We start from the raw sequence: 27,777 nt of genomic DNA, 5'->3' as shown, positions 1-27,777 counted from the left end.
GAAGAAAAATCTGTCCTGTGAATTGAGATTTGGGGTAGGGTATGTCTTACTCTAGAGTGCACAGCACATTCTTGGGGAGTCCCTAGATGCTACATAACAAAGTAAATCCGACTGCTTCTCCCACCTGCTGCAGCCAGTCCGTAAAGGAGATTTAAACATGTCAATGATCATGAAAAAGTACTTGTCTATTAGAGTGGTGTTTATTATCCAAATTATTCCAGAACTAAGGTGCCCTCTTAAAGTGCCTTTCGTGTTCTACGAGTAACTCAAACATCCTGCCCATCTCTAATGTATGTGTGCTTTTCAAACGGACATTTCCTGGCCTGCACCTGTAATGGGACTCGATCTAACAGGAGGCGATGTAAAAATCTTTTAAGGCTTCAGAGCCACTAAGCAGAGGACAGATACTTAAACAGGTCCAGCCACAGCAGGGAGCGTCTCAGCACATCTGTCTCCAGGCTGTGTGGAAGACTCGTGTTAACCACGCAGTCCTCATTTTTGGCTTCTATTCACACTTCATTTATGAATCTCCTTTCAGCACCTAAAATCTCTGCAATTCCAATAGACTTTCATAGCAGTTAAAGAGATTTGCTGTTGTAGAAAAGATGCCAGATAGTCAGTGACACCTGCTGCTGTACAGAGTGCAGTGGTACATTACATAGTTCTTTATACAGTATATCAGAGCTGCAGTAGTGGATAGCTGAGTACTTTTTTAAAGCAAATTTTGATGGACAAACATTTAAGCCGTGGGCTGGTCCAGCTGAGTTCGGAATGTTTCATAATCTTCAGGAATGGTATCTGGAGGGGATGAAATTGAAGTTGGTGTAGATTAGCATCAAGATTGCAAATGAGAAGCAGAGTAAACCAGTAACATGAAATAAACACACCCACAACCCTGTTGTGTGCAAACAGGAATCCAACGAGACCTAAGTGATGAGACAGGAAAGAGGAGCCAGGAACCTCAAGAAAAGCCAAGCATGATTCAAAGGGATCAACGTTTAGTAGTAATAGTCTTTTGTCTGAAAACCCAAATTCATATCTTGACCAAGTGTCGGGTATTGCCAGTCTCAGAAGCAGTGACTGCATTCCAACTCCCTAAGGTCCCTGCAGTTTAATGGGCATTGAACTCTTGACTTCCTCTCTTGAACAGTGCTGCTAGAGAAGAATTGCTGACTGATTTCACTCAAGAGCTGGATGCATTTTAGTAACGGACAAGACAACCCCTCTCTAATCAACCCATTTCATTCACATGGGATCCCATAAATGCTGCACCAGCTCAGTTACACAAATCACGAGAGATGAATCTCTGTCCATCAGTGACGTGCAGCTGTCCCTTGGGGGGAACAAGGAGTGGGGCCATACATTGCATGGGGGAATGTCAGGCAGGTAAATTCCATCTTCCCGCCCCACGGGCTGCTGTACTTAGGTACCTTTTAGGGAAAAATGCAAGTTGTGGTGCTTAATCTCTGAGCAGGCAGCACGACTGTATTGTGTTCCTGTGACAGCTGGCAGCAACGCTCCTGCTTACGGGAGCAAGAGGCTAGTCCCCAAAGTGTCAGCACAGGGAACAACTCACCATTGCAGCGGTAACGCAGATTGGACCAGATAATGTTCTCCTGGGAGAAGCAGAAGACCCCCAGACGACCCCCTCGCATGGCTGTATCAAGGATGACTCCGCTGTCAGCTACCATTTCAGGGCCTTCATAGAAGCGAGCTCTGGAAGGGGATGATGTATCTTAAGAGGCCTAGCCCTATTGAAAGGGGTTTCCCTTTCCAGAGGAGGGAGTATTCCCCTTCATCTCCTAGACACGCTGAGTAAGGAGAGGGGCACGGTATTTGACTTTAAACAGGAGTTGAGTTTAGCAGTGGGTTCCCCCTTTCTTAAATGGTGCTTAGTGCAGTTTTTAGGTTGACCCCCTCTCCTTGCACAAGGAACAGAGCAAGCCCCACTCCTTACCTGATGTATCCAACTTGAGGCCGGTGCTGTAGGAACCAACGATACGAGGTCTTATCCTTCCAGCCGGAATTCCTGGGGTCTTTCCATAGCAGTTTGACCTGGTCTGTAGTGTCTCCAGTGTGCCAAAGGGAATTACGGAGATATTCTCCTGGCCCTGTTTTAGATTTCACTGCCTGAGGGAGGAGTGGTCATGTAGTAAGAACACTCGAGGAAGCTAGTGCTACTGTTTATCACATGTACATACCTTCTGTTCATAAAGAGCAGCTCTGGCCAGAGTGATAGCAAAGCTAGGAAGTCCTCCCTTTCCCCCACATAAGGTGCTTGGTCTTATGCTGCTGCCCCCGTCACATGCCCATGGTAAGACTACGGGAGGACAGGAGCAGGGCTCTCTGAAGCCCCCTTGGTGTTTCTCTTCTGGTCTTACCTTCAGCTGAATTCCAGGCTCTGCTACTGCGCGGAAGGGGTTTGCCTGCCAGTACGTCTGCTCCATCTGCTTCCACATCACCACGTAGAAACTGGAGCTGTCCTGGTAGCCGAAGATAAAGCCTGCGTAATCGTCATCTGTGGCAGTGTTCACGTGGAAAGTGCCCTCAAAATCCACCCCGTTGAATGCAGTGTAACCTCAACCGGTAGGAAAGGGGGAGAAATAATCACCGCCCATGAGACAAGAAACAAAACAGCCCAGTCCCCCCTAGAACCTCAACCATCCTGTTGGGATCCAGGCCTTCCCTTCATGGGCTTAATCCAGAGACCCATATAAACATGGTCTCTCCCTCTACTCTCCTAGCATTAGGTCCTAATAGCCGATCAAAACCAGACCCATGTCTTGTTGAACCGAGCCTCCTGCCCAAGTGTCTAGATTGGATAACATGGAAGTTGGACAGAAACTTCTCCTGTTCTGGGTGTTGCTAAGAAAAATCCCTTATTTTATTGCACCCAGATAGCTTATTACAGAGCCAGAATGTTCAAGACAAGAATTTCTTTCCTCCAAAGGAGGGAATTTGGCTGACTCACTAAAACAATCTCCAAAATGCTCTTTGAAAATTGTGCTGGAAAGAGGAATTACACCTATTAATAACGCCCTGCTAGGCCAGAGAGCCGATTGTCTTACCCACTGCCAGGCCAGGATCGCTGTTCATGGTCTGGACAATTTCCATGCCCTGTGAAATGTAAGTGTTAACTCATTACCATCTGGAGTTGAAAACTTTATCATTGTCACTTGGACTTGGGGCAAAGAGGTGCAAATGTGCTTCCCTCTCCAAGGAGGAGATAGCAAAATCCCACTCAACAAGAGTTCATTCCAGTCATCTGTGAAAATCTGGTGCCGATTTAAAACGTGCTTTTACCTCCCAACCCTTTGGGGTGGGAGGTAAGGGAGAGATTTGGCTATTCACTGCAGAGAACCTCGGGCAGGCTGGTACCACCCGTCCAGCCATGTCTCTGTAACCTGAGCCATCTCTCTGGTTCTTCTGGCTCTCCCTAGTGACAGCACAACTGGGCAAAGGACGGGGCCCAGGCTCAGCTTTGCAGGTCATTCTCCTCCCACTCCCACAACCAGCCAATGGAAGAACGTTGGGGTTTGCGGCGCTAAGTCAGTGGATTCTGCTAAGCCATGTGGCTGCATCATCGCTCACTAATTCCTAGTGCCCCTCGCACTAGGTCCGAAGCCATCTCCTACCTGATTGAGGACAATCCAGTTAGGGTCAATCTGTGCGTCGCCCTCAGGGTCCAACACGACTGTCTGGAAAGCCCTGAAGTCTGTCAGAGTCACCTCTGCATTCTCTGGGCACACGTCGATTCTGTCAATCACCTGGTCCTTGTCAAAGTCATCTTCACAGAGATCCCCCACACCATCACCTGCGGAGGGGGGAGGGTGAAGTACACTAAGCCTCCCCTTCTCTGGTAGCACCATCTCCTCCCACCCACTTGGCTCTCGGCACTATCGGTTTTAGGGTGGTTGTATCTATGCTGTGATAACTAGGCCTATAGATTTACCCAGTGAAAGGTCATTAAATGTCACAGTAACCCAGAACAACAAATGTTGAGGGGAGAAGGCACAAGAGCGAGACAGACTGAATTAGTCCCTACAAAAAGACCTCCTGATACAACTCGAGCGCAGTCTTAAAATCATTCCTGGTAAACAAGAACAGTGTGAGATTGAAAAAAAAAAAACAATGAATCAAAATTGATGGGTCAGAAATTGGTCCTTATTGGTGGACAAAATCCTGCGGGGCTCAGCTGTTCCAGCCATCGTTCCCTGGTGGGGGCCCTTAAAACTTGGGCAGGGGGAATACAGATGAACAGGAGGCTACTGCTACACGGACTGAAAGAAGAGGAAGGGACAAGCTTCACTTGTGGCTGCCGCCCCCACTGTCTCTGGGGACCCTGGACCACCTTCATCCTAATCCTGAGCCACGTCCTGACCTGACTAGACCAGAGAGGGAACCAGATGACATCACCACCACCCCTCGTTCTGGCAGACTCCTGAACACCAGCTGGGAGGTGACACTGTCTCCTTCCCTACCTTTATTTCTTCTCCTTTATTCTGTCTGGTAAGAGTCTAGCTTAGCTGGCCAACACTGCTATAAGCCTGCGACCAGAGGTCAACTAAAAGCCCTTCCCTAAACAGCCCAATGCTGGTACAAGTTTGCCAGGTCTCAGAGCAGTTGATCAGACCATGGGCTGGGCCTGTGTTTTTCCAGCACTGAGGCTGCAAGTGAAAGTCAATGCCAGAGCCAGAAGTTGTGTTTTTTCTTTGCTGCTCTTTTCTCTCCTTTGGGTGCCTTCATCTTTTTTTGTCTTTTAGGAAACAGGATCAGACTTTAACAGCAGCTCCAGCCCAACTCAACTAACTTCCTGTTTTTCACTAAAAGGACATTATTACCATCTTTTAGTACGATCTAAGAAACTGAGAGACAAGGAGGGTGGTCCTTCGAAAAACTCTCGCCAGGGAAAGAGAACAAGGGCTGTTGTTAACACAAAAACCTGATTTATACTTTACATTTCAAATACTTTAACCTGTCCCACTTCTCTTTGTGTCTTTTATTAAAGATTAACAGGATTTGTAATAGCGTTTGTACCACGGTGCTAAGCAGCCGGATGTTTCTCTAGCAAACCCCAGACCTGTTTAGCCTGGTTGAGTGACTAGATTCTGGTAACGCCTTTGGCCCATGTAGTCCATCTGAATGAATACAACCACCATCCCAGGTAGGTGCCCTGCTGGGGCCGAGTCTCCATGTACAGCTGGCATTCTCTTGAGACGGTTTTGTAGGAACCCTCACCTGGGGCTGGTTCGCCCTCCCAGTCACAGTGCTGATAATGGTGTGGGGGATGGGGAAGGAATTCACACCTTTTAACCCCTTTGAAATGTTCTAAACTGTGAGTGCTTCTTGGACAGTCAGGAGCATGCTGGCTCCCATCCATGGACCCCACTGATGGGTACTGGGCACCTGGGTGATACCTGGGTCAGTCACTACACCCAAGAAAAGGAAGTCAGGTCTCCTAAATGTTCTTTAAACTGGCTCCCATGTGACTGAAAGCAAGAAGGGGCAGGGCTAGTGTGACACGTGTTCCCCTTACTGTCTGAGTCGTCTTGGCCAGGGTTGGGGACTAGCCGGCAGTTGTCAGGGCCAGGAGGTCTTAGATCCGGAATCCCATCATTGTCATCGTCGTCATCACATTCATCTCCAATCCCGTCGTGGTCCGTGTCCAGCTGGGAGCTATTGGGCACTGAGGGGCAGTTATCCTGGGAGTCCTGGTGGCCGTCCCCGTCTCTGGCAGAGAGAACGTCAGACAAGGTGATATTGGAACATCGGGCAAGACCAGTGGATACTGAAGGGCGCAACAGGGGCACATGAACTTTGCCCCAAACGCAACAGCAAGACGCCTGCAACACGTGTGTGTGTTTTACAATAACACAAACGCACCCACCTATCAGGTGAGTTTGGATCCTGCCTGACAGCAGGAAAGTGGCAGCTGGTGGTTTCACCAGCCAAAAAAATCTAACCTGTGACTTTAGCCATGATTTTTAAATTCACTCAAGCTGGACATGTCTTCAATAGACCAATAGTTGCCTCAGGGCCAGCTGTTACTTGTTCCCCAAACACTCCTGCCTCCTGGATTCTGTGTGGCATAAACAAGCCTAGGTGCAGCTGGTTCTCACCGGTCCTGGTTGGTGTCACACAGGTCCCCCACAAGGTCATGGTCAGCATCTTTCTGGTAAAACAAAACATTAACAATCAGCTTAAACTTGGCCTAGCTGGACTGAAGATTTAGATCCCAAGGAAGAACTGAGACTGCTTGGGCCTATAAGAACCTGCCCCTCTCAACTGATACTTCGAGCTGATGAGGTGAAGAGAGCCCCACGGAGGAAGCAGTTTCTCCTGTGGTGCTCCATGTGAACGGGAACATGTCTCCCCCCAGCAGTCATGGAGAGTAGTATCCTAGGATACAAAGCTGCTGCTCACTCAGGCCCATTGCATGCTGGGAGCTGTGGTCTCTACAGGCTGCACTTCTGTAGAGATTGTCACTTGCAAATAGCAGCTCTCAATCTTGTCAAGTTACCAGCAAGGCAGCCCAGGGCTGGGCAGTGGGGGTGGCATCCATGCTGCCACGCCCAGTGGAAAGAAGAGAAGGAGGTGGAGAGAGCTCAAGCCGGAGTGGCGTTTACTTGCCTGGTCTGGGTTACTGATGGTGGGGCAGCTGTCACACACGTCCCCCACTCCGTCCCCATCGCTGTCTTTCTGATCAGGGTTGGGGGTTTTTTTACAGTTGTCCACCACATTTTTGATCTCTGTAAGCCACAAACACAGGGCCCTTTAAACCAGCATTGCCACGTGAGCATATGCAGCAAGCTTGGCTATGTTAGAGAGGGCAGGAAGCTGGAACTGCCCCCACTTGTTCATGTAGCCATTTCTTGTTCTTCATGCACCCTGTGTGTGTATTTCATGTATTTATGTTCACTGGCGTTTCAGTGCCTCAAAGGCTCTTCTCTGGGGCTGACTCATCCCCAGCGACTGAAATCAGAAGACCAGAGGCCACGTGATTTTGAGCCCTTTAATGGTTCAGAAGCACATGCCTGTAAACATAAATTAGTTTGGTCCGCACGGTATAACCTTACTAACTACAGAGGCAAAAAGATAACAAGATTTTGGTAGGGTAAACACAGCCTGATGGGAGCCAGAGGCCAAAGGAGAACCTTGACTGGTTGAGCTTTTTGCACTAGAGGTGTGAAATGTACTAGACTTGAGTTTTGGCCATCAATACCACAAGTTGCCTACAGAGGGCAGCTATGTCTATCAAAGGCCAAAGCAGTGCCCACAGCTGGTTGCTGCATTCACCAAACTGGGCTTTGTCTACGCTAGATTTTGCCCCTATGCAGCTCTACGGGTGGGAAACTCATTTTCCAAGCAGTGAACACTAATCCAGAAGTTACAGCAGCCCATCCATGACACGGGATTCTCCTTAGTGCCCATATCCCCTCTGTGACCTAGGTGAGAGCTAAACCTTTCCTGTGTCCTCCAGATATCCAGCTGGTATTTGAGGGGTGAGGAAGGAAGGGTGTTTAGTGGGAGGGAAAACTATGTATAAGAACTATTAGAAAATCCCCAGGGACTGGTAGTTCCCAGACTGTGGCTTAGGGTGCTGGACACAGGGTGTTAGCTCTCCTTGTTAACAGCTGCTTCTATGAGTGTCCAGGCTTCCCATTACAAAGAAGAGCCTGTAGGCCATTAAAAGCACCTGGAATGGAGGCAGCCAGCTTCACTTCCTCTTCAACAACAGAACAGGAGCCACACTGGGCTGCAGGTCTAGAGGATCAGCTGGCTGAGTGGCCTGTCATCACACTGCATAAAAATCTGTAATTGCCACAGGGATGTTATAGAATCGTGAATGGGAGGGAAAGTTTCCACAAGACAGTTCATGGTGATGGAGAAGTTGGCAAACCCCTGACAGGGAGAGAATCCCGTGTACATTCATTCAGTATCTCACCCATGTTATCATTCCTGGACACCTCTGTACCATGCAGGCCTGAGAGAGGAACTGTTCTCAAACCTGCATTCCTCACAGAGAGTGACAGAGCTGCAAAAAGTCAGCATCTTATCTGTCCAGGAGTAACCAGCTGCAGAGGGTTTAGACCAAAGTTGTCAGTGTTTTCCCAAACTGCTCTAAAGCAGATTTTATGTATTAGCCTTGGCTTATTTACTATGCATTGGCTGTTAGACTTGGAAAACTCCGACAGCATCTTCCAGAGGTCTGAGACAGGACAGACAATATAATCAGCAACCTCTCTGACGTCACTTCTTATCACAATGCCATGAGCTCCTCCACCAGTGAATCGCGCCAGTGAGATTCCTTAGTTGTAGCGACTCTGCAGAATAGTCTGTAAAGGAATTTCGTCTCTCCCAGGCCTGAGGCAGTTGTGGTTTCTGGCTCTAGGAAGCTGGGCTGGGGGTAAATGCACGGTATCTGGTGATGTCGTATAGACAAGCAAACCTCTTCCAGGACCCGGCCCTGACACTGGCTGCTTTAACTCCCTCAGTGTTCCCTCATCAGCCTGGTAGTGGAGCACTCAGCAGGCCTTCATCCACGGAGCGGCCTGGGCTGCGGGCCGCTCAGTTTGCCCAGCGGCTTCATTTCTGCATGGAAGCTGCAGCAGCTCTGATTTGGGGAGTCGGGTTCTAGGGCCAGTGTGAAGATCGCGTGTGTTGTGGCCTCTCATGAACTGTGAAGGCTCTTGGTGGGAGCGCATCGCTGCCCAAGGACACAGTGGTTATAAGTGCTTTAGCCAATCAGAAATCAGTGCTTTTCCTGCAGAGCTTTAGGCCACCTGTCTCCAGTATCTGGTTTCTGCCCAACGTGACTCAGGCTGTGGGCAAGGCGCTGGGGCCAGCTCGAGGCACCGCTGCTCTCATTTGGGTGTGGTACTAATATCATTGTCAGCTCTTGGGGGTCTGTGTCCCCACCCCCCAGCTCTTACTGTCTCCATCTATGTCATCGTCACACGCGTCTCCCTTCCCGTCGCTGTCGCTGTCCTGCTGGTCGTTGTTCTTCACGTGCCGGCAGTTGTCACAGGCGTCGCCGAAGCTGTCCTTGTCTGTGTTGCGCTGGTCTGCATTGCGCACAAGGACGCAGTTGTCCTGTGAGGTGAAGGGAAGGGAGCCGCGATGAAGCTGCGCCCAGCAATGGGGAAGGTACAGAAAGGGGTCACAGGGCAGACCTACTCTGAACGATCTGACCCCAGCCTTGGCACCAGTGATTCCAGGCAGTGTCTCAAAGCCCAGGAGCGGTGTATGTTCAGCCGGTACCAGCCTTTGCCCAGGACTAATGCTGAAAAGCTGGGACACACCCATCCCTGCCACTTCCTCAGAGAAGCATGATTTCAACCAGTCGCAGCCTCTCTCCCTCTTCCTCCACACCCACCCCTTCCTGCCTTGATCGTTTCACGAGAGGAGCAAAGCCTCCTGTCAGCACTGGACAGAACAGTGGCTCCTTCGGGCACATCTGAAGCCCTCACCCCAGAAAGCCCCCTTTGCTTCAGGTACCATAGGGCTGCCTAAGCTTTGCCTAGCAGAGCTGCACCCTGTGTCCCAGGGTGGAGGCTGCAGCTCCTGCTGGGAGCTGTCATTTCCCTGGGGCCGGTGGGTATGTGCTGGCATGGCTTGGGGCTAAGCATTAGAGAGTCCAAACCTCGGCATTTAATATCCCATCTCCATCAGCGTCGTCATCACACGCGTCGCCGATGCCATCCCTGTCCGCGTCCTCTTGGCCAGAGTTGGGGACGGTCACGCAGTTATCCTGACAGAAGAGCCGCAGTGAAGTACCTTGAGCTGTTGGCGTATTGTGGAACCCCCCCCCTTCCGCGCCCCCCCGCCTTTTCTAACCGCGAAAGCCTGGGCGAGCCTGCCCTGGGAGTCCGTCACTCCTGAGCCAGTCCCAGGGGCTGCTGCAAGCGACAAGCCTGCGGGGCTTAAGGGACAGTGGTTCCATGGGGTGGGAATGCGGAGCTGGGCTGCATTATGAGCTCTCTGGTGCTGGCCTCTTGCTCTGCTCAGTCTCTTACCTTGCGGCATTTTTGGTCTGTGCAGCGCAGCTTCTCATCCGGGAATCCATCGATGTCTGTGTCCCTCCCGCAGACGTAGCCGTTCCCGGCCCACCCGACAATACACTGCGAGACAGCAGATGTGGGGAGTGAGGGCGCAGTGAGACCTGCTCTACTGAGCACACGCATCCAGGCTGCAGGGCTGCATCCCACGGGCTGCACTCGGTCTCAGAAATCCTGGGGGATTGGATGCCTCAGCCCTGGGCTCGCCCTGGCACCAGTGTGTTCACTGGACCTTAGCTCCCAGTCTGAACAGGGCTCACCCCCCTTCGGTGCCAGTGTAACACTCAGGGGCTGTGGACACACAGAGACCTGGAAGCATCAGCTCACTGCACGTAGGCAGCATCTTCTCCAAAAGCAACAGGCTGCTATGTGGAGTGCTAACGGAGAAGTTACTCTCTCAGCTCAGCTGGGAGAAGGAACAAATGCAGACTTGAACTGGTGGCACGTGCCAGCCGGTAGGGGGTCAGTGATAGACGCAGGAACCCGTGAACACTTAGAAAATCAGAATGGATGTGAAGGGAAAACAGGCACCCCCTGAAGGCCCTGCTCTCTAAGCAAAGGGTGGTTTGGTTCTCACCACACATGAGATGGTCCCATCACGTTCAACAATGCAGCGAGCTTTCTCATGGCACGGACTGAGTTGCCCGTTGGGACAGCGTCTCTCTGTCTGACTCCGGCACCCAACAATCTGGTCCCCAACAAAGCCAGGCTTACAAGACCCGCACTTGTAGGATCCCTGCCAGAGAAGCAACAAGAAGTAACGTGGGTGCTGGGAAAACTGCTTGAACCCCCATTCGGCCGGTGCGACTGCTCCGTCCCAATGGAAAGGAGACGCTGCAAGGGATCTAGGGCACAGGCCCAGGCCAGCTGGTGCTAGTTACCCGTGTGTTGATGCAGATGGAGTTTGGGACACAAGCCCTGGCGCTGTCTGTCTCACACTCGTTGATGTCTGTACAAACCTGTCCGGGAAGGAGGAAGCGGGAGGGTGAGTCACACTTCAGTAGAAGGCAGCCACCTCACTTAAAGTGGCTTTTGGGGATGGGATGAGGGGGACGGATGTACCTGTTTGTTAGCTCTGGCGAATGCTAGCCCAACCCCTTCGGGTGCTGGCCCAGTATAGCCCGTGGGACAGGGGTCACAATGGAAGCCAGGGGCAGTGTTAACGCAGTTGACTCTTGGGAAGCAGGGATTCATGCTGCACTGTAGGCAAGAAGGAGAGTTCCTGCTGAGTTGCTAGTTGCGATTATAAACCAGCCATTCCTACAGTCTGACCCTGGCCCCACGATGCAGGCACAAGTGAATGGGGATATTTGGATTTCTGTGCCAGGGGAAAGTGCAGCTCCCCCTCTACTCTGCTCTCCCAAGCTGTCTGGGGCGCAGACAAGGAAAGCAAATCAACTGACAAGATTCCTTCCTGTTAATTTCCAAGGTGCCATCTGTTTCCCAGGCAGGGCACTAACTTACACTTCATGACTTCTTCTTGGCAGCGTCTCTGAGTCCAAAGTACCGTATAATTTGTCACGCTGGTTTTGAGGGGTCAGGGTTTATTCACAGCACGGTGATGTAATTGCCCGTCTCAGAAGGAGACATTAGCATTCAACAGGACCTCCAGCCCCAAAGATTATAAATTGCTTAATCTTTTCCCACCGTTTTAATTTAAGCCTTGTGCATTATCTCCCCAGTATCATTAAACAAAGAAACCTGTTGCCATCCAACAAACCTCAGCAACTGAATGAAATTCCAGCTGTACAAAGGAAGGAAAACCTGTCTTTAGTAAGTGACCCCCTAAAGAATCAGGGGGAAAAAATCATTTGCCTTGTAGAAACTGAGCTTAAACTGCAGAGACGGATTGGAAAGCCTGAGACTGGTTTACTGTGTGCAGGTTTCACTGTGTGTGGTGTCCACAGAATCCAGCCCTGTCTACAGTACAGTTTGTCCTCTGTTAAGTGCAGAGGGCCAGAAGAGGATCCATTATGATCATCTAGTCTGACGTACACATCACAGGCCAGCAAGCCTCACCTGATCGTTTTTGCGTTGGGCCCATGCCTCCTGTTTGAGCCATTGAATCACTTTTAGAAAGAGACACCAGGCCTTTAAAGACTTCTTGGATGGAGCAAGAAGAAGGGAGTTTTAATACATGAGACATGCATTCCACTCCAGTTAAAGTACGGAGGGTATTGGTTTGTTGCATTGGGCAGGGAAGTTTAACTGTGTGACCTCTATTAATGACCACAAGGCTAATGTGAGAAAGTCCTACTCTGCTCTAGAGAGGAGTTAGCCACAGGTTTTTGTAATGTCCAGTGACTCATTACAGAAGATCTCTGACCTCATTAATGTCTGTGCAGTGGGTCCCGTTGCCTGTGAAGCCCAGGGGGCAGGGTCCACAGCGGAAGCCAGAGCCAGTCTCTGTGCAGGTAACTCCAGGGAAACAAGGGTTTGACAAACATCTGGGAAATTGTGTTATGGTGATCCTTGGGCCAGTTGCCCCGGTGTTCATGCCTGGAGAATAGAAGACATGTTAGGAATAGAGCTACTACAGCCAGCACCTATCATACGTTACACTTACAGCATGCCTTCTAGGGGAAGGTCTCCTAGAGGGTCACAGATAGTGAATGATCTCTCACTACCCTGGGAGGGAAAACAGTCGTGTTCCTATTTTGCAGCTGGGGAAATTGAGGCACAGAGAAGTTACTTATCTGAGGCCTCTGACTCTGTGAGAAATACAGCCTGGAATCTTGATTCCCCATCTGGTACATTAATGACATTCCCATCCTTCTCAATCCTGCTTGCCTAACCATCACACCCATTACCCAGACTCCCCAGATAGCAGAGGGTCTAGAACTGGCCCCAGAAGGGAGGGCTGGTGGGACTCTAAGATGAGCGTCAATTTCAGAAACTCCAAGGTTTTCCCATGGGAGGACTGTTACCCAGTCTGCCCTGAAGGTGCGGCTTAGAGCTGCACGGGTGCTATAAAGGGCTCTCTTTCAAGGCCCTGACAGCTCGAAGGATAGCCAGGAATGCCAAGAAACTGTCTTTCCCCAACCTCTTTGTAAACCAGAGTAATAAGCAGGGAAGACAGATCAAGTGAGAGGAAGAAAGTTCAAGACAGTTTTATGAGCAACTTATTAAAGCAACTGCTGTGGATGAATGTGATTCTGTATGGTGGGTCCCAGAGGCTGTGGCTAATCTCTTTTCCTGCAGAAATGTGGAACCAGTTACTGCTCTGTTCTTTAGATGTGCTGGCAAATAACGGAGCATCTCCCTGAACTGTGCGCTCCTAAACCCAAATACACTGGAAGTAAATCTCAGTCCAGAAAGTCACTTAGTGAGGAGCAGACAGTAACTGATGTGCAAAATGTTGTGATTGTTTCCTTGCTCGGACGGGGAAGAAGTGGCTTGGAAGGAATGGCACAGAGTAACGTTCCATTTCATTCACAGCTCAAGAGTGGCCAACTCTAACTAGCAGACCCGTCGCGGTGCATTCCTAGGCGATTAGAACATGCCTGAGGTGGGGTTATTAGGCGACAGGAGGCTGTGTGCACCTGAAAAACTAAATGATTGCCCTGAACGGTGCAGCGTGGCCCAGTGGAGGGCTGTTATGGAACAGAGTTTATCAACAGTTTAGGATACAAAGAGGTGGGGGTTGTATGGACTAATCGGCTATTCCTGAGGCAGCAGGAGATCAATAGGACTCTGGGCTCACCTCCATGCAGCATTGCACAGGTTTAACTTGAGGCATGGTTTCCAAACAGATGCAAAAGGCTGTGTGGACACACTGAGTTTAGGCTAAGAGCAGCGGTTCAGCTTATGTTGACTAGGAACATGTCTGAGCCACTCTAAACTACAATTGTCCACAAAGTGTTTTACCTAGGGCCTGTGCATGGCTAGGCAAGGCCTGTGGCTCAGAAGGAAAGAGGCTTATGTAGGTGCGTGGCTCCCAGTCCCTGCTAATTGTTCCGCCTGCGATTGCTAAGGAGGTGACACCCTAGGACAAAGACCTGAGCACAGGGCTGGGATCCAGAAGTACCCAAGTTCTAACCCCAGCTCCAACACTGACTTCCTGGGGTCAAGTTGCTTCACTTTCCCCAGCTATGAAATAGGGATAATTATCCTCAGCTGCCTCCCAGGAGTGGGTCATGAAGCTTAATTAACGGTTACGGAGTGCTTGGAAGAGGGGCAATGCCAAGTCTGAGGATTATCCGATGGCACTTCTAGTGAATGTGAACAAACCGACCCCTTGATGGAGCTGTGCTAGGGGTGGTCTGTTGCTTGTTTAGACAAAGGTAGGAGGCAGCAGTGAGCAATTGGGCTTGGGGCATTTAACAGAGCAACTCACCACAGGCATCACACTCCATGACTGTGTTTTTCAGGAACGTGATCTCCTTAATCTAGAAAGGAAACAAGAGCCACCAGTTAGCCAGAAGGCAGCTTCCACTCCCCTTCAGTTCACTTGCACTGAGGATTTTCAGTGCCAGAAAGGAATCGCATGCCTTTGTTTACAAGGGGCTTAGTCTTGCACCAAACCCTGAGTTGTGGGCCTTGTGCAGACTGAGACCGCTTTATCTCCCTGCCCTCTGCACTGCTCACACACCCCAAGCCGAGAGGAGGCAGGCCCCCCCTTGCTGCCGAGATGAGCTTATCATGGGCCGGGGCAGAGAATCCAAATGCCAGGGGAGAGACCTATTTAATTTCTCCAGGGGCTTTAATACTCATGTAAGTTGCTGGGCCTCTCCCTCCTAGCACTGAGCTGCCCCAGGCCATTCCCTACAGCTGTACCTCCCCCTTGAGCCAGAGGGGCTGCCCGCAGAGTGAAAGGGAAAGCCAGGGCCAGTAAGGAATGAGTTAGTGTCACACATGGGCCACTAGACAAGGGCCTCTGGGTTTTAGACAGGTGGGAAATACAGGGAGATCAGACAGCCTGCCCCGCATTGCAGGTGCCACAGATTGTACACAGCAGCTCTGAGACGTAGGCTCAGTCCTTCCCCTCCCCTCCAAAAGGCACTTACTCCAGGGAGCCCCAACTCACTGAGCAACCTGCTGGGTTTTCAACAGTGTGGGAGGAGGAAAGCCAAGCAGCTGGCAGAAGCCACCACCTAGCCAGTTTCTTTAATCCAAAGAGGGGGTGGGGGAAGATCAACTGTGTCATGAAAAAAATCCCTCCTTGAGTCCTGCTTCAGCCAATTGATAATCTGCAGCCGCGGGGGTGGAGACAGGCTGTCCCTTCAGTGAGTAAAGGGTGTTGGCCTGGCACAGGCAACGATGTAGGTCAGTTTCACGGCACATGCAGAACCAAGCGTTTCAGCTCTCTCCATGACCCCAGCTCTCCTAAAGCTACAACCAAGCCAGAGAGCCTGCTTATAACCCAGATAAAGCGGATAGCAAGGACAGGAGCAGCCCAAGGCTTTAGTCTGGATCTGGGGACACCAGTTAGGTTCTAGTCAAGACATACCTTTTATCTGGGGCCCCATTGCAACTAGGAAAATGCATTAGCTAAGGTGTTTTTCAGCAAGACTTTGCAGCCAGCATAGACACCTTTAAAAATAGGAGTGGCAGACCCTGACTGCCTAGGAGCCTAGTGTACAATGTGCAGTGACTGGGGAATTGTCTAGATGACTTCATAGGTCTTTTCCAGCTCCCATTTCTATGGTTCCATAACATTGTAGGGAGCAGCCCTGCCTAACTGCGGGAAGGGGAGAAGTCAGACTGAAAAGCGACCTCCCCTGGCCTCTCTCCAGTGCCCCACAGACCTTGTGTTCTCATCACCATAGATCAGGATTGTGCCCACACAGAAGCACCTGTTCATACCTCACCCACAGCTCCTATGTACAAGGGCAGAGTCATTTTACACCAGACTCTTCCTCCATCCAGCATTATCCTGGGGCTACAGTAATCTTTATATCATGTGTTTAGAATAATTTAATCTAAGACAGATGTAGCACCAAACCCAAATCCCCACGCCAAAGCATTCCAGCCAGTGAGGGAGTTTGGGTCAGGATCAGAGTGCTGCTCTCCAGCACCACTTCTAATTCATCGAGGTTTGCTTGGTGCTGCGGATTTGGGCTGCGTGGCTAACCTGTTATTGCCCTCAGTACTGAGATGTGAAATGCTGAATTGTGGAAAATAAGGTACTAGAGAAACTTAAAGAAATGAACAGCACATCTGTGTAAGCTTCCACCGTAGCTCTCTAGTGATGTGCGTGAGTCCTTCATTGGAGAGAGTCTTTTTCAGAGTCCAGACACTGTTTGAGAATGAATCCATGGCAAAGGCGGGGGGAGAATAAATAACAAACCCTGTGTGGAGAAGCAAGGCTCAGCTTGAAGGGAATGTTGGAAAGCACCACCCCAGGCTACCAGGAGCCATGTCTGACCTGATTCCTAGCAAACACTGGATATTTATGCAACAGCCTGAAATGTGAGAGTAACTCAGTACAACAGATGGTTTTGCAGATTAGAGGCCGGCCAGTTTGCACTGGCACAGGGGCCTGGCTGCCATTCCAATTATCTGGCAGGCAGAGGCTGCTGCCCTCCATGAACAGAGTTGAGAGAGGGAGAATGGAACCTTTCTGCTGAGTTAGAAAAGGAGCTGACCAGACAAACTGCCCCCTCCTTGGTAAAACAGAGCAAGATCTAAAGTCACCCCTGCGAGGATTAAAGCAACAGGAGGAAATCGAGACAGTGAATACCAGGCTTGTTCCCATCCCATGTGACTTCTGTTTCCTGGACCTGCTGGTGTCTGAATGGGCTCCTCTCTCTTCCAGCCTGGCCTCTGCTGTTGACTTCATAAGCCCACAAAACCAAGGAAAAAATGACTTTCTACTGGCCCTGCCACACGTTACTCCAGTAATATATGTCCAGTCTGTCTGTCTATTCATTTCCAAAAATAATTAGTCATTTGTGTTAGTTTTCGGTAGATGAGGGCCTAAGCAGCAGAGTTTGCATGGAAATTTGAATCCAAATTATCCCAGAATTCAGGGATGCTCAGAGCTAGGTGTGAGGGTCACCTGGGGATCCTACCCTTCCATGGGATGAGAATACCATTGTGATCTCCCTGTTCGACAGGTCAGCATGTGAGGCAGCTGCCTCCCTGGTCCCTCTGGCAGTGAGAGAGACAACTGGACCACTTTCTCACGTACCTGCTGTTTCAGCAAATCTCTGACTTCCTTCAGTGCCAGGTTAGTTTCTCTCATCTCTGTGAGCATCTGGCGCCCGACATCATCTCCTATTGAAAACAGGAGCATCAAGAATGGAACATGCCAAATAGTCTGCTCACCTATGTATTGTGTTTACTGATTTTTAATTGTTACGCCTCTCCAAATACAACCTACTAGCGAGGATCCCCTCCCCAGTCTGTGGCTAGGAGGCTGCTGTTGAGAGTAATAAGGAGTTGAACGCTACAGAAGGAAGATTACATTGGACTTCAACAGCGCTGAGTCAGAGACGAGAGTGCAGGAACTTTATCACAAATCCTTTATCAAGAGGGAGTACCTTGTGACATGATCAACATTAAAACCTAGGAGGAACCTGTCTTCATTTCACCCCAAAGTCACTAACCAGACCCCTTTTCCTCAAGGGTTAACCATCGACTTCTATAATGCATTTACTGGGCACGTTGTGACATGAGCAGGAAATGCAAGATGGGTGACAGACCTCCCCGTCTCTCTCCCCCCACTCAGTTGCTCCAGGGAGGGTGAGGGTGACATCTGGGTAACCTGCCAAGATTCATCACTCACCCAAAATGACACTTAGCCCCACTGCTAAACTGCCAGGCCAGCTTATGCGCTGGCTGTGGGGCTAACAGTTCGTGTGGCAGGTTTGATGCTGGTTGCACACAGGACGGGTACGCTGCTGACCGGGCAGAAGGAAGTTCACAGCCCAAGGCTGTGGAGGATTCTATGAGACGCAGCCCCGAACATCAGCTGGCCCTAAGGCTGCGCCCATGCATAGAAAGAAGAGCTGCTGCACGGGGGGGCACGGCCACCCTGGTCCTAAGATCCAGGAGGCTCTTCATCCACTGCTTTAAGGGAGCTTTACCGGGCAGTTTCGCCTGCCCACGAGTGGACAGCAGCAGATCCCCCTGGCATAGAATTGCCCTGCTGTGGTTTTGGGGATGTGCAAGGGACGGCTGCCCGCCTGCAGAGAGAGAGCACGCACCTGCAGGAACTGCAGCTCAGGGGAGTTTGAACAGAGGGGTGCAAAACAATTCCTAGGTCACCACTGTCAAAACCAACTACGATGGACCATTCTCTGAATTCTGATTTAGCTCCTCTTTGAAATATTTGGTGGTCCTGCTCGTAACAATGGAACATTCCAGCTGAATGAACTAACCCCCAGAGGCTAGCTCATTCGAATCCCCTGTCATGCTGAGCAAGAGAGTCTGTCTAGTTTATAATCCTGGATACTGATTGGCGGCGGGGGGGTGTCGCATGATTTCTATCACAGCACAATTGTCCATGCATTTGTCTCTGTGAGGTGACATCCCTTGCACACGCTACGCGGGATTTCGCCTGAAGACCATTTGGAAATTGCAGCTAATACAGAACATGACAACCTGCATTGGCTCCCAGTCAGTTTTGCAACGAAATTCAAGGCATTTGTTTTAACCTTTGAAGTCTTGAGTGGTTTGGGCCTTGTCTGCCATAGAGGCTGCCTCTATCCTCATACAGTCCCATAGCAGCTGTAAGCTCCAGGGTCACTTAAGCAAATAAAATGTCCTGTCACTAGCCCCTGGGTTTTCAGGGAGGGGTCCTTGGCTCAGGCTTTCAGTTCCTCACAACTTGGTCTCTAGGTCTAGCTCTGCAAAAGGTATTTAAGCTTCTAACGTCCATTGAAATCAATGATGCTTAAAAAACGCTCTGGTTCTGGATGCTAGAACCTAAATGTGGGTAGTCTTTGAGGCATGCAGCAAAGCTCATCTATTCTCCAGTGGGGAACAGCGCACTTAATATCTCTGTAAAAGCCACAACAGATGGATCAGCTGTGCTGCTGTCCTCCTGACCCCAAAAGGGAGACCACCCCTCTTTCTTTTCTCTTCTCTCCCTAAGGCATTTCTAACCAACCTGATCCCACAGTTCCTCGCACAGGGAGCAGTAAGGATACTTCCTATCCACACACAACACTGAATAATTGGTCAGGTGCATTATGGGAGAAGGGACTGTCATCCTCCTCTGAAGCCTGAAGTATCTGCCAACACCACTGGCGGGATATCAGACTTGGAGGCCCATGTAGTTGACCCCATACAGCACATTGTATGTTCTGTGATGAATAAACTTGAATGGCTGGAGGGTTGGCTCTGATAAGTATCTCAAAGTTCAGGTGAATATTTGTAACCTCTCCAGCACAATTATGTCTAGGAAACGAACCGACAAACACCACAAGAGTGTCTAAGTCAAATACCAAATGAAACCTGCTTTTCTCAGTTTATTGAGGGTAGGGAGTGGAGGGTGGTCAGATGTTTTCTGACTTCACAAAAATATTTCGTGAGAGTTCTGGCTGAAGGTTCCATTTTATCTGAACAGGTTTGTCTGACCCTAGTAGCATGATACTGTTTTAAAATGAATGTAAAAGATTGCATATTAAAAGAACTAAAGACACACACCACAAAGAACCAGGTGCCCAAATGGGATCCCCCAGGGACTCTGAGCGCTTGCAGACATACCCTTTATTTTGGAGTCCATGTTCCTGAGCTCCCTCGCACTCTTTACAAACACATTTTGCCCTTTAGAACTTGCTCTTTTAGTTCTCTCTTTGCTTGACATGGGAATCACAGATTCCTCATGAGTTGAGCAACAATCCCAAACATACTGCTCAAGAAACGAAGCATTGCCATGCATTCCACAAGGGGCTGAATTCCTAGCCTAGACAATAGGGTTTCCCGGTGTTGCGTGTATGCAAAGCATACAGAAATCCCAGGTAGCTGCCACAGAACATCCTGCATCAAACAGGTCATTTGCAAAACAAAGATGACTTGCCATGGGCACGTTATTCTATTTGCAAAATAACAAAAATTTGGTCAGTTCCAGCTGCCAAAGGGGAAGAGATTTAATTTGTTAAAACATCGTTAAACAGAGGGGAAAAAATACAGCCTAGGACTGGAACGTTTAAAACGATTGGCGCAAGGTTTTATACGAAGCTACAATTGAGAAAAATGGAATTCAGGTATCACCAGCCATGGTTGACGAGTCATCTGCTTTCTCACTGCTCTGCTGCATGCTGTGTTTGCAGAGAAGGTCCATGCACATAGAGGTAATTAAAACCCACTTACCTCCTACAGTTGTCGTCTGACTTGATGCAAAAGGACAACAGAGGCTTAGGAGAAAAATGAAGGCTAGAGTCGAAATCATTCTTGAATCCCAGAGAGGTGAGGATGTGTGGGCTTCTCTTGCAAGGAATCTGTTAATGTGCAGGTTTGCCTCTGCTCCCCATTAGTGTCTGTGGTTTGCTATTTATGAAGTTGCATTCCTTCCTCTGAAGTTCTTAGTCTCTGATGCTGGACTAGGGGTGGACGTCATTTCTGGCTCCTGGTCCACAGAGAAGGGTTACAAAAGTAAACAATATGAAAAAGTCATCAGGAGAGCAGCTCACAGTGTTTTTTTAAAACCATCTTGCACCACAAAAAGGTCGGAACATTCCAGAATTAAATGGATTCCCTTTTGGACCAATGGCTTTTTTTGGATGGGGTGGGCTGGGGAGGGTGGAATTTATAGCCCTGGCTTGAATGGCATTTTCTTTCTAGCGTCGCTCACAAGAACACATCAGCTTACAGTGAACGTGGGCTTACCTAGAGCTTTATCCAAAGTCCTTTGGACTTCCTAAAGACAGTTCTACCACTTGGGCTCAGCTGCTGCTGTTATTATTGCATCCTCTTCCAGCCATTAGAGGACAAAACCATCACATACGTCTCCCATTCAGCGGCTTTCCAGGGGGCGCAGGCTCAGCACAGACTATTGCAGCTCAGCCTCTGGCTACTGTAACAGAATATTTGAGGGGCTGCAGTGACCAAAGGTCTGAACCTGTCAGAAGGTGAAGTGTCCATGTCACACAAACCACCAACACAAGCAGTGCTAGCTGGCCTCCTTGTTAGCCAGCTTACAGAAGAGGCCAGAACTTAAACAGGCCATGGAGACTTACGCTTTTGCCCTCACCCAAGAGGGGCTCCTCTGGGGAATGAAGCATATTGGCAGGGTGGTGGGAGGGAGAGCTCTTTCTGCTGCTCCCTTTGCTGGTCCAGCTGTGTGGATAATTGATTCTCAATCCAGCACCTAATTCACCACACAGCAAACACAGGAGGACTCAAAAATCCACTTACAAGGCAGCTTTGAGATGACCCTGCCCATATGGGGATTGGGGCAGGAGCCTCTCGGCGTCATCAGAATAAGAGGAAGTTATGGGTACAACTGCGGCCCACACAGGAAGATTATCAGGAGTGACGACAGCCAGCCGGCGCTGCTCCTTACTCTGTGCACTCTCACAGTCGGATTGTGAACTCTGACTTGCTGCAGCTGTGCTCTGGTGGCTTCTACGTGGGTGGAGCAGCAGGACTTACAGCAGGACCTTGGGATGCTCATCTGAAACTTTTGGTAAGGTCTGAAGACAGAACGACCATGTAGCCTGTGTGCTACAGAGTGGGAGATGAGGCGATATGGAGGGACCCCACTGGCAAAAGTGCAGGGGAGCGTTCAGCAAAGGTGGTGGTCCAGCAGCTGTTAATTTTATGTTCCATGAATGGTGGAACAGGAAGTTTTTACTTTGTTGAGCCAGCCCACAGTTGTATTCAAAATATAGTAATTTGCAGCTGTTAAGCAGCCTTTATATGACTCTTAACTTGTCTGAAACGCACAAGAGTCATCTTCAGCCAAGTGGGGCTGGCTACAGTTGGGTCAGGAACCCCTAGGAATGCTAACGATGCCAATTTTATTTGCTGTAAATAAAAGTTCAGCTTGAATTGAAAATAACTGCCACTTCCCACCCATACTGGAATTTTCATCATTCTTTCCAGCACCTTCATGGCAAACCAAAGCAAAACCATTGTGATTGACAGATCTTCACTAACAACCCACACCGCCTCTCTCGGGGGCCGCTCACTGGGGAAGCCAGCCCTACCTTTTTTTTTTTTTAAGCCAAAAAATTTCAGTGAACTAAATTCTGTCAAAGATGCTGGACTGAGAGCCCTAAAGACAAAGTCCTCTGCCCCAAGAACACCTATCGCTTGGGCAGAAGCCATGCAGGCTTTCCACACGTTATCCCCCCAGCTAACATCCCTCCATCCTGCTTTGGAAAGACCCCTTGCTAAGGGGCAAGAGAGTTGTTAGAATCATAGAATCATAGAATCATAGAATATCAGGGTTGGAAGGGACCCCAGAAGGTCATCTAGTCCAACCCCCTGCTCAAAGCAGGACCAATTCCCAGTTAAATAATCCCAGCCAGGGCTTTGTCAAGCCTGACCTTAAAAACCTCTAAGGAAGGAGATTCTACCACCTCCCTAGGTAACGCATTCCAGTGTTTCACCACCCTCTTAGTGAAAAAGTTTTTCCTAATATCCAATCTAAACCTCCCCCACTGCAACTTGAGACCATTACTCCTCATTCTGTCATCTGCTACCATTGAGAACAGTCTAGAGCCATCCTCTTTGGAACCCCCTTTCAGGTAGTTGAAAGCAGCTATCAAATCCCCCCTCATTCTTCTCTTCTGCAGGCTAAACAATCCCAGCTCCCTCAGCCTCTCCTCATAACTCATGTGTTCCAGTCCCCTAATCATTTTTGTTGCCCTTCGCTGGACTCTCTCCAATTTATCCACATCCTTCTTGTAGTGTGGGGCCCAAAACTGGACACAGTACTCCAGATGAGGCCTCACCAATGTCGAATAGAGGGAAACGATCACGTCCCTCGATCTGCTCGCTATGCCCCTACTTATACATCCCAAAATGCCATTGGCCTTCTTGGCAACAAGGGCACACTGCTGACTCATATCCAGCTTCTCGTCCACTGTCACCCCTAGGTCCTTTTCTGCAGAACTGCTGCCTAGCCATTCGGTCCCTAGTCTGTAGCTGTGCATTGGGTTCTTCCGTCCTAAGTGCAGGACCCTGCACTTATCCTTATTGAACCTCATCAGATTCCTTTTGGCCCAATCTTCCAATTGGTCTAGGTCCTTCTGTATCCTATCCCTCCCCTCCAGCGTATCTACCACTCCTCCCAGTTTAGTATCATCCGCAAATTTGCTGAGAGTGCAATCCACACCATCCTCCAGATCATTTATGAAGATATTGAATAAAACCGGCCCCAGGACCGACCCTTGGGGCACTCCACTTGATACCGGCTGCCAACTAGACATGGAGCCATTGATCACTACCCGTTGAGCCCGACAATTTAGCCAGCTTTCTACCCACCTTATAGTGCATTCATCCAGCCCATACTTCCTTAACTTGCTGACAAGAATACTATGGGAGACCGTGTCAAAAGCCCATTGTTCAGTGTCTGTGGCCCATTCAGCCTATGGCCTTTCTGCTAGATGGCCAAATAGGGACCCTTTAGTGCCACTTCTGGTGGTGGCAGTATTTGATGGGAAGCACGTTACTTCGACAGAAGCCCAAAGGCTCATTATGCCAGGACCACCGCCGACTCTCCAAAATAGCTGTTTGGTTCAAGGAAGAAAAGCGTGAAACGGGAGAGACGTAACCCACATGGAATGAGGAGCACGCACAAGGGTCCCTTGTGAGCAAAGCCCAGCAGGAATTCACATTGGAGAATTTGCTTAACATGGAGAAGTGTCTGTACCTGTATAGCCACAGAGCAGCCACTCAAAACCGCAGCATTACAAAAATAAAACCTGGGCCCACCCCGTCCAAAGCAAATAAAATGTGCCTGTGCAGTAATAACATTTTCGGCCATCCAAGTGAGGCATTGCTTAATGTATCAGAGCAATAAAAATCCTTAAGGGCTGACGCCCCATAAACAGGAGTTTGGAAGCCATGGCGCACACAGTGCTGCTCAGGCCCCTCTCCTAGCCATGCCCAGACAAGGGCAAAGCAGGTCACATGCTGCCCTTCGAAAACTAGATAAGAAAAAGTACAGGAAGCTAGAGCAAGTGGTTAGACCAATGAAGCTGCCCTGGAAATTGTTCCCTTGGAATTAATAAGGGGTTTATTTTCTTGCACTGTTAGTTTTGCAATTTTGCAAAATTTGTTAGTTTTGCAAAATTTCAGAAACCAAAAAGAAAAGTCTGCCTCATGTCTCCTCTCCAAACCAGATGTTTGCCAACCTATGGTGAATGGACATGTGAAATGATACAGCCCCTAAGCAGAAAGGGAGCAGCACCCAGAGCCATGCAGAGTCGGGGGAGGGAACCTCAGCAGCAATCCGGACCCCTTTGCTTTGGACTCGGCATTTGTACACAAACACCTCTCTGCCATGGCTACCCAGTGCCTCACCTAGGGTTACTGGAGCCTGCTGACCACACTGTTGTGTAAAACCCTCACAACTTTCTCATACTGTGCAATGATTTAACAAACCTGTGAAACCACAAAACAGTAGATGTTAATTCACTTCCTTCAGTGTTCGTCTGTGGACTGAAAACAAAACCTAAAAATAACACTGGGAGGGAGAAAACCAAATGCAATCCTGGGGTGGAGGGCATCTGGGACAGGCTCATGGGACACCAGGAACAAGCCAAGCTGCCTCCTTCCAGGAAGTGAGCCCATTCACACAAGATGAAGTCATGGAAGCACTAACAATAATCGGGGCTACCACCTGTGACCCGTGCCACTGCTGGCTGGTAAAGGAGCAGAGAACATCTGGGGCGCCCACTAACAGAGCCCAGCCCCATGTCTTCCTTTACCTCCCGTCCCATAGGACGCAATAGTCTAATACCAGTGAAGCCATCAGTAGACCCTGGAGACCTCGTTAATTCGCCCAGTGTGGAACATTACCTTTCTAAGCTAGATAATAGGGAATTTAGCAGCACACACACCCTAATCTGTCCATTTTAAATCCCACCTGTGGAGGAGAGAGAGAATGATTGTTACTTGGGCTCAGATAGTATGGTTCTGGGGAGCCACAGAAGTACAGCAAGAGGGGCCGATGTGTCAGGTGGGGCAGCCATGAGACATCAGGACAGCATTTTCACTACACACCAATCCCCTGCCGACATACTGCGGTGGAGGATCCAGCTCTCAGGGCTGGAAGGAAAGGGCAGTCTGCACTGCCCATTCGATCCTCTGCCTCTGTGCCAAGACTGCTAACTGTGATGTCTCTTTCTGGGACTTGGACAGCTTTCTGCAAGGAGCCAGACCAAGACCCTGAGACTGCGCGACTATGTCTGATGGGCATTTTAGAAACAGGCACTTTCCCCACTTGCAATTCATTTTGTGCACATGAGATGTGGCAGCTGTCAGTCCCCCAGCTACCTGGTCTAGGATGGAACTCGAAACCCAGAGGGGGTTTCCCCATCACCAATCCCTTGTAGGCCTCATTCCTAGTGCATATAGATATACGCCAAACTATGTTTTATTCTACAGAACAAAGCCAAAATCCCCACACCATTTTTAAAAATATATACATATTATACAGAATTTTTCAGCAAGATACAGAAGATGCATCTCCAAAGCAACAGGCCTGGAATATTCCCCTTGAGTGCATTGCTTAGGTACCACGTTTGAAATCTGAGCCTGAGTTGCCTCTCACTGACACCACCATAAATCGCAAGTCACCCCAATGAAGCCCATAGAGATATTGCAGCGTAAGGGGAACACTAGGCTCTTGGCACGTGCAAGTAGATTCGAACGTGCTAAACTCTGAATGCAGAAAAGCTCAGTGATGGCACATTAATCTCTGTCTATTTCTCTACAGGTGGGTAAACCAGTACAATTCAGAATGATGACAGACGGAAGGATTCCGAATATGCAGGGCAAAGCCTATTAAATACAGATAAAACCTCATCCCTTTTCTAGATAGATCTCTATGTAACATGGGGACACAGACATTTTATGTTTTTAGCCTTTCCTTTGGAAGTTACAGGTCACTTTTTTCTTCCAGAACAGCTTCTGGAAGTCATTTCCACTCTCATTCATAGTAGGAGTATACACATGCGGAGGAAAATAGTGAGGGGTTCCTACATGTCTGTCTGGAGTTTAGCAAGCACACAGTGTCCCCACAGGGTGAGATCATTCCTACTCATATTTTCCTTGGCCTCACCCTGCACCTTTCTTTATTTGGGTCAGAGAGATAGAAATCTCGCTACAGCCAACATTCCCACAGCTTAAATACACAGCAGACTAGAAAGCGTGCAAACAGAGCTTATAAGGGCCGTATTAAAAGTTGCTGACCTACCTTAAGCTTGTTTTGATTTAATGGGAAAAGGTCTTCCCAATTTCCAGGGGCTTGTTTTAATATTGGTGAGACAAAAATGAAGAGGAGCCAATGTTTATGTAGGCCCTAGTATAACAATATTTTGTTCCCTGTGCAGTGGCTGAACTTAGTGCACACCTTGTCCCCAGAGCTGCACTGACGACATCAGCGAGGCTACTGCACAAACAACAAAACAAGAAAAAGTTCATGTCGATTTGAAGTTCAATTAAAAACACAGAGGATGGAAAATATTCAGTGAAGGACAAAGTCAGAAGGAAAAATAAGTGATTTTTCAAACCTATAAGGGTGGACTACTTATAAACAAAGAAGAGTAAAATAAACACTCCTAACCTTTAGAATAGTATTTTTACGAAGTACTTGACAATGTGCTTTATAAACTGGTGATCATATTAAGGACAATCCTAGGCTCTTGCAGAATACATGGAGATTTCTGTTCATGGAGATTTTATACGTGCAGTATATAAAATGGAGCCGAGCAGTCGTCGTAGCAGTTAAGGATAGACGAAGAGACCTACACGTCTCCATCAAATGCAAGACAGTCTGCCCAATAGAGGATGCAATACCTGGCACTTAAATAGGCCACTTTCATCCATGGATTTAAGTGCCATATGAAGACGGATATTTTCCCCATTTTACAGATGGTGAAACTCCAGCACAGAGAGGTAAGGTGACTTATCTAAAGCCACACAGCAGCCTCACTGGCAGAGGTCTCCCAAGTTCCAGTCCAGTGCCATTTTCTCTAAGGCCAGTCCTGGGACTGAGACAACATTAGAGGGCTTGATTGTTCAGCAGCTGAAGAGCTGCATTAAATTGCAGACCAATCAGATCACTGAGATCGGCAAAAAAAGAAAAGTAATTTATAATTTAACAGTCAGATACACAGGCAGAGGTGGTGCGAGGGGACGGTTTGTGCAGGCTCTAGCCACCTCAAAATTTGCCTTACTCCCCGCCCTTCCCGTAACCACCCCTCCCAGAGCAAAGGCCAAATGTTGCACAGAAGTAAGGGTGGCATGGTATGGCATTGCAATGCTATGGCGACTGCTGCAGTTCTTCACAGCTGGGCAGCCGCCACGCTCTGGCCGCCCGGCTCGGAAGGCAGTGCCTTAGCCGGCAGCAGTGCAGAAGCAAGGGTGGCAGTGGGACGCTTGGTCTGCTGGGAAAAATGATATTGGCGAAGTTTCTTTATGCCCCCACCTCCCCCCTCCAGTATTAAACAATAACTATTTAAAAAAATAACTTTTCTGCTTATCACAATCATTTGATAAAAATGTGTTTTAGTCTTCATTTAAAAGTGGCGAGAAAAGGTAAGTTCATTTTAAACGGTAGGATTATAAATTTAGCATTGAAAATTGTGTTTGTGTT

The 27,777-nt window shown here is 49.0% G+C and overlaps 2 protein-coding genes across 2 annotated transcripts in view; one reads left to right on the top strand and one right to left on the bottom strand.

Annotated features, from left to right (window-relative positions):
• Positions 1–27,777, top strand: part of CRTC1 (CREB regulated transcription coactivator 1) — a 134,741-nt gene that overhangs the window by 89,273 nt on the left and 17,691 nt on the right. The window lies entirely within an intron of this gene.
• COMP (cartilage oligomeric matrix protein) lies at positions 136–20,554 on the bottom strand. Its single transcript, XM_073324070.1, has 19 exons — positions 20,319–20,554; positions 17,191–17,276; positions 14,395–14,446; positions 12,385–12,557; positions 11,121–11,258; positions 10,940–11,017; positions 10,636–10,794; positions 10,017–10,121; positions 9,644–9,751; positions 8,934–9,093; positions 6,631–6,749; positions 6,120–6,172; positions 5,537–5,730; positions 3,636–3,814; positions 3,069–3,117; positions 2,382–2,578; positions 1,958–2,130; positions 1,577–1,716; positions 136–798 (listed from the first exon to the last, which is right to left on the bottom strand). Exons 1-19 carry the CDS (start codon positions 20,395–20,397, stop codon positions 740–742), a joined length of 2,301 nt encoding a protein of 766 aa, XP_073180171.1. The 5' UTR covers positions 20,398–20,554; the 3' UTR covers positions 136–739.

The sequence above is a fragment of the Lepidochelys kempii genome, chromosome 25 (assembly GCF_965140285.1).
Source record: "Lepidochelys kempii isolate rLepKem1 chromosome 25, rLepKem1.hap1, whole genome shotgun sequence".
NCBI lineage: Eukaryota > Metazoa > Chordata > Testudines > Cheloniidae > Lepidochelys > Lepidochelys kempii.
The sequence above is the reverse complement of the archived record's forward strand: the minus strand, read 5'-3'. Positions and strand labels throughout refer to the sequence as shown.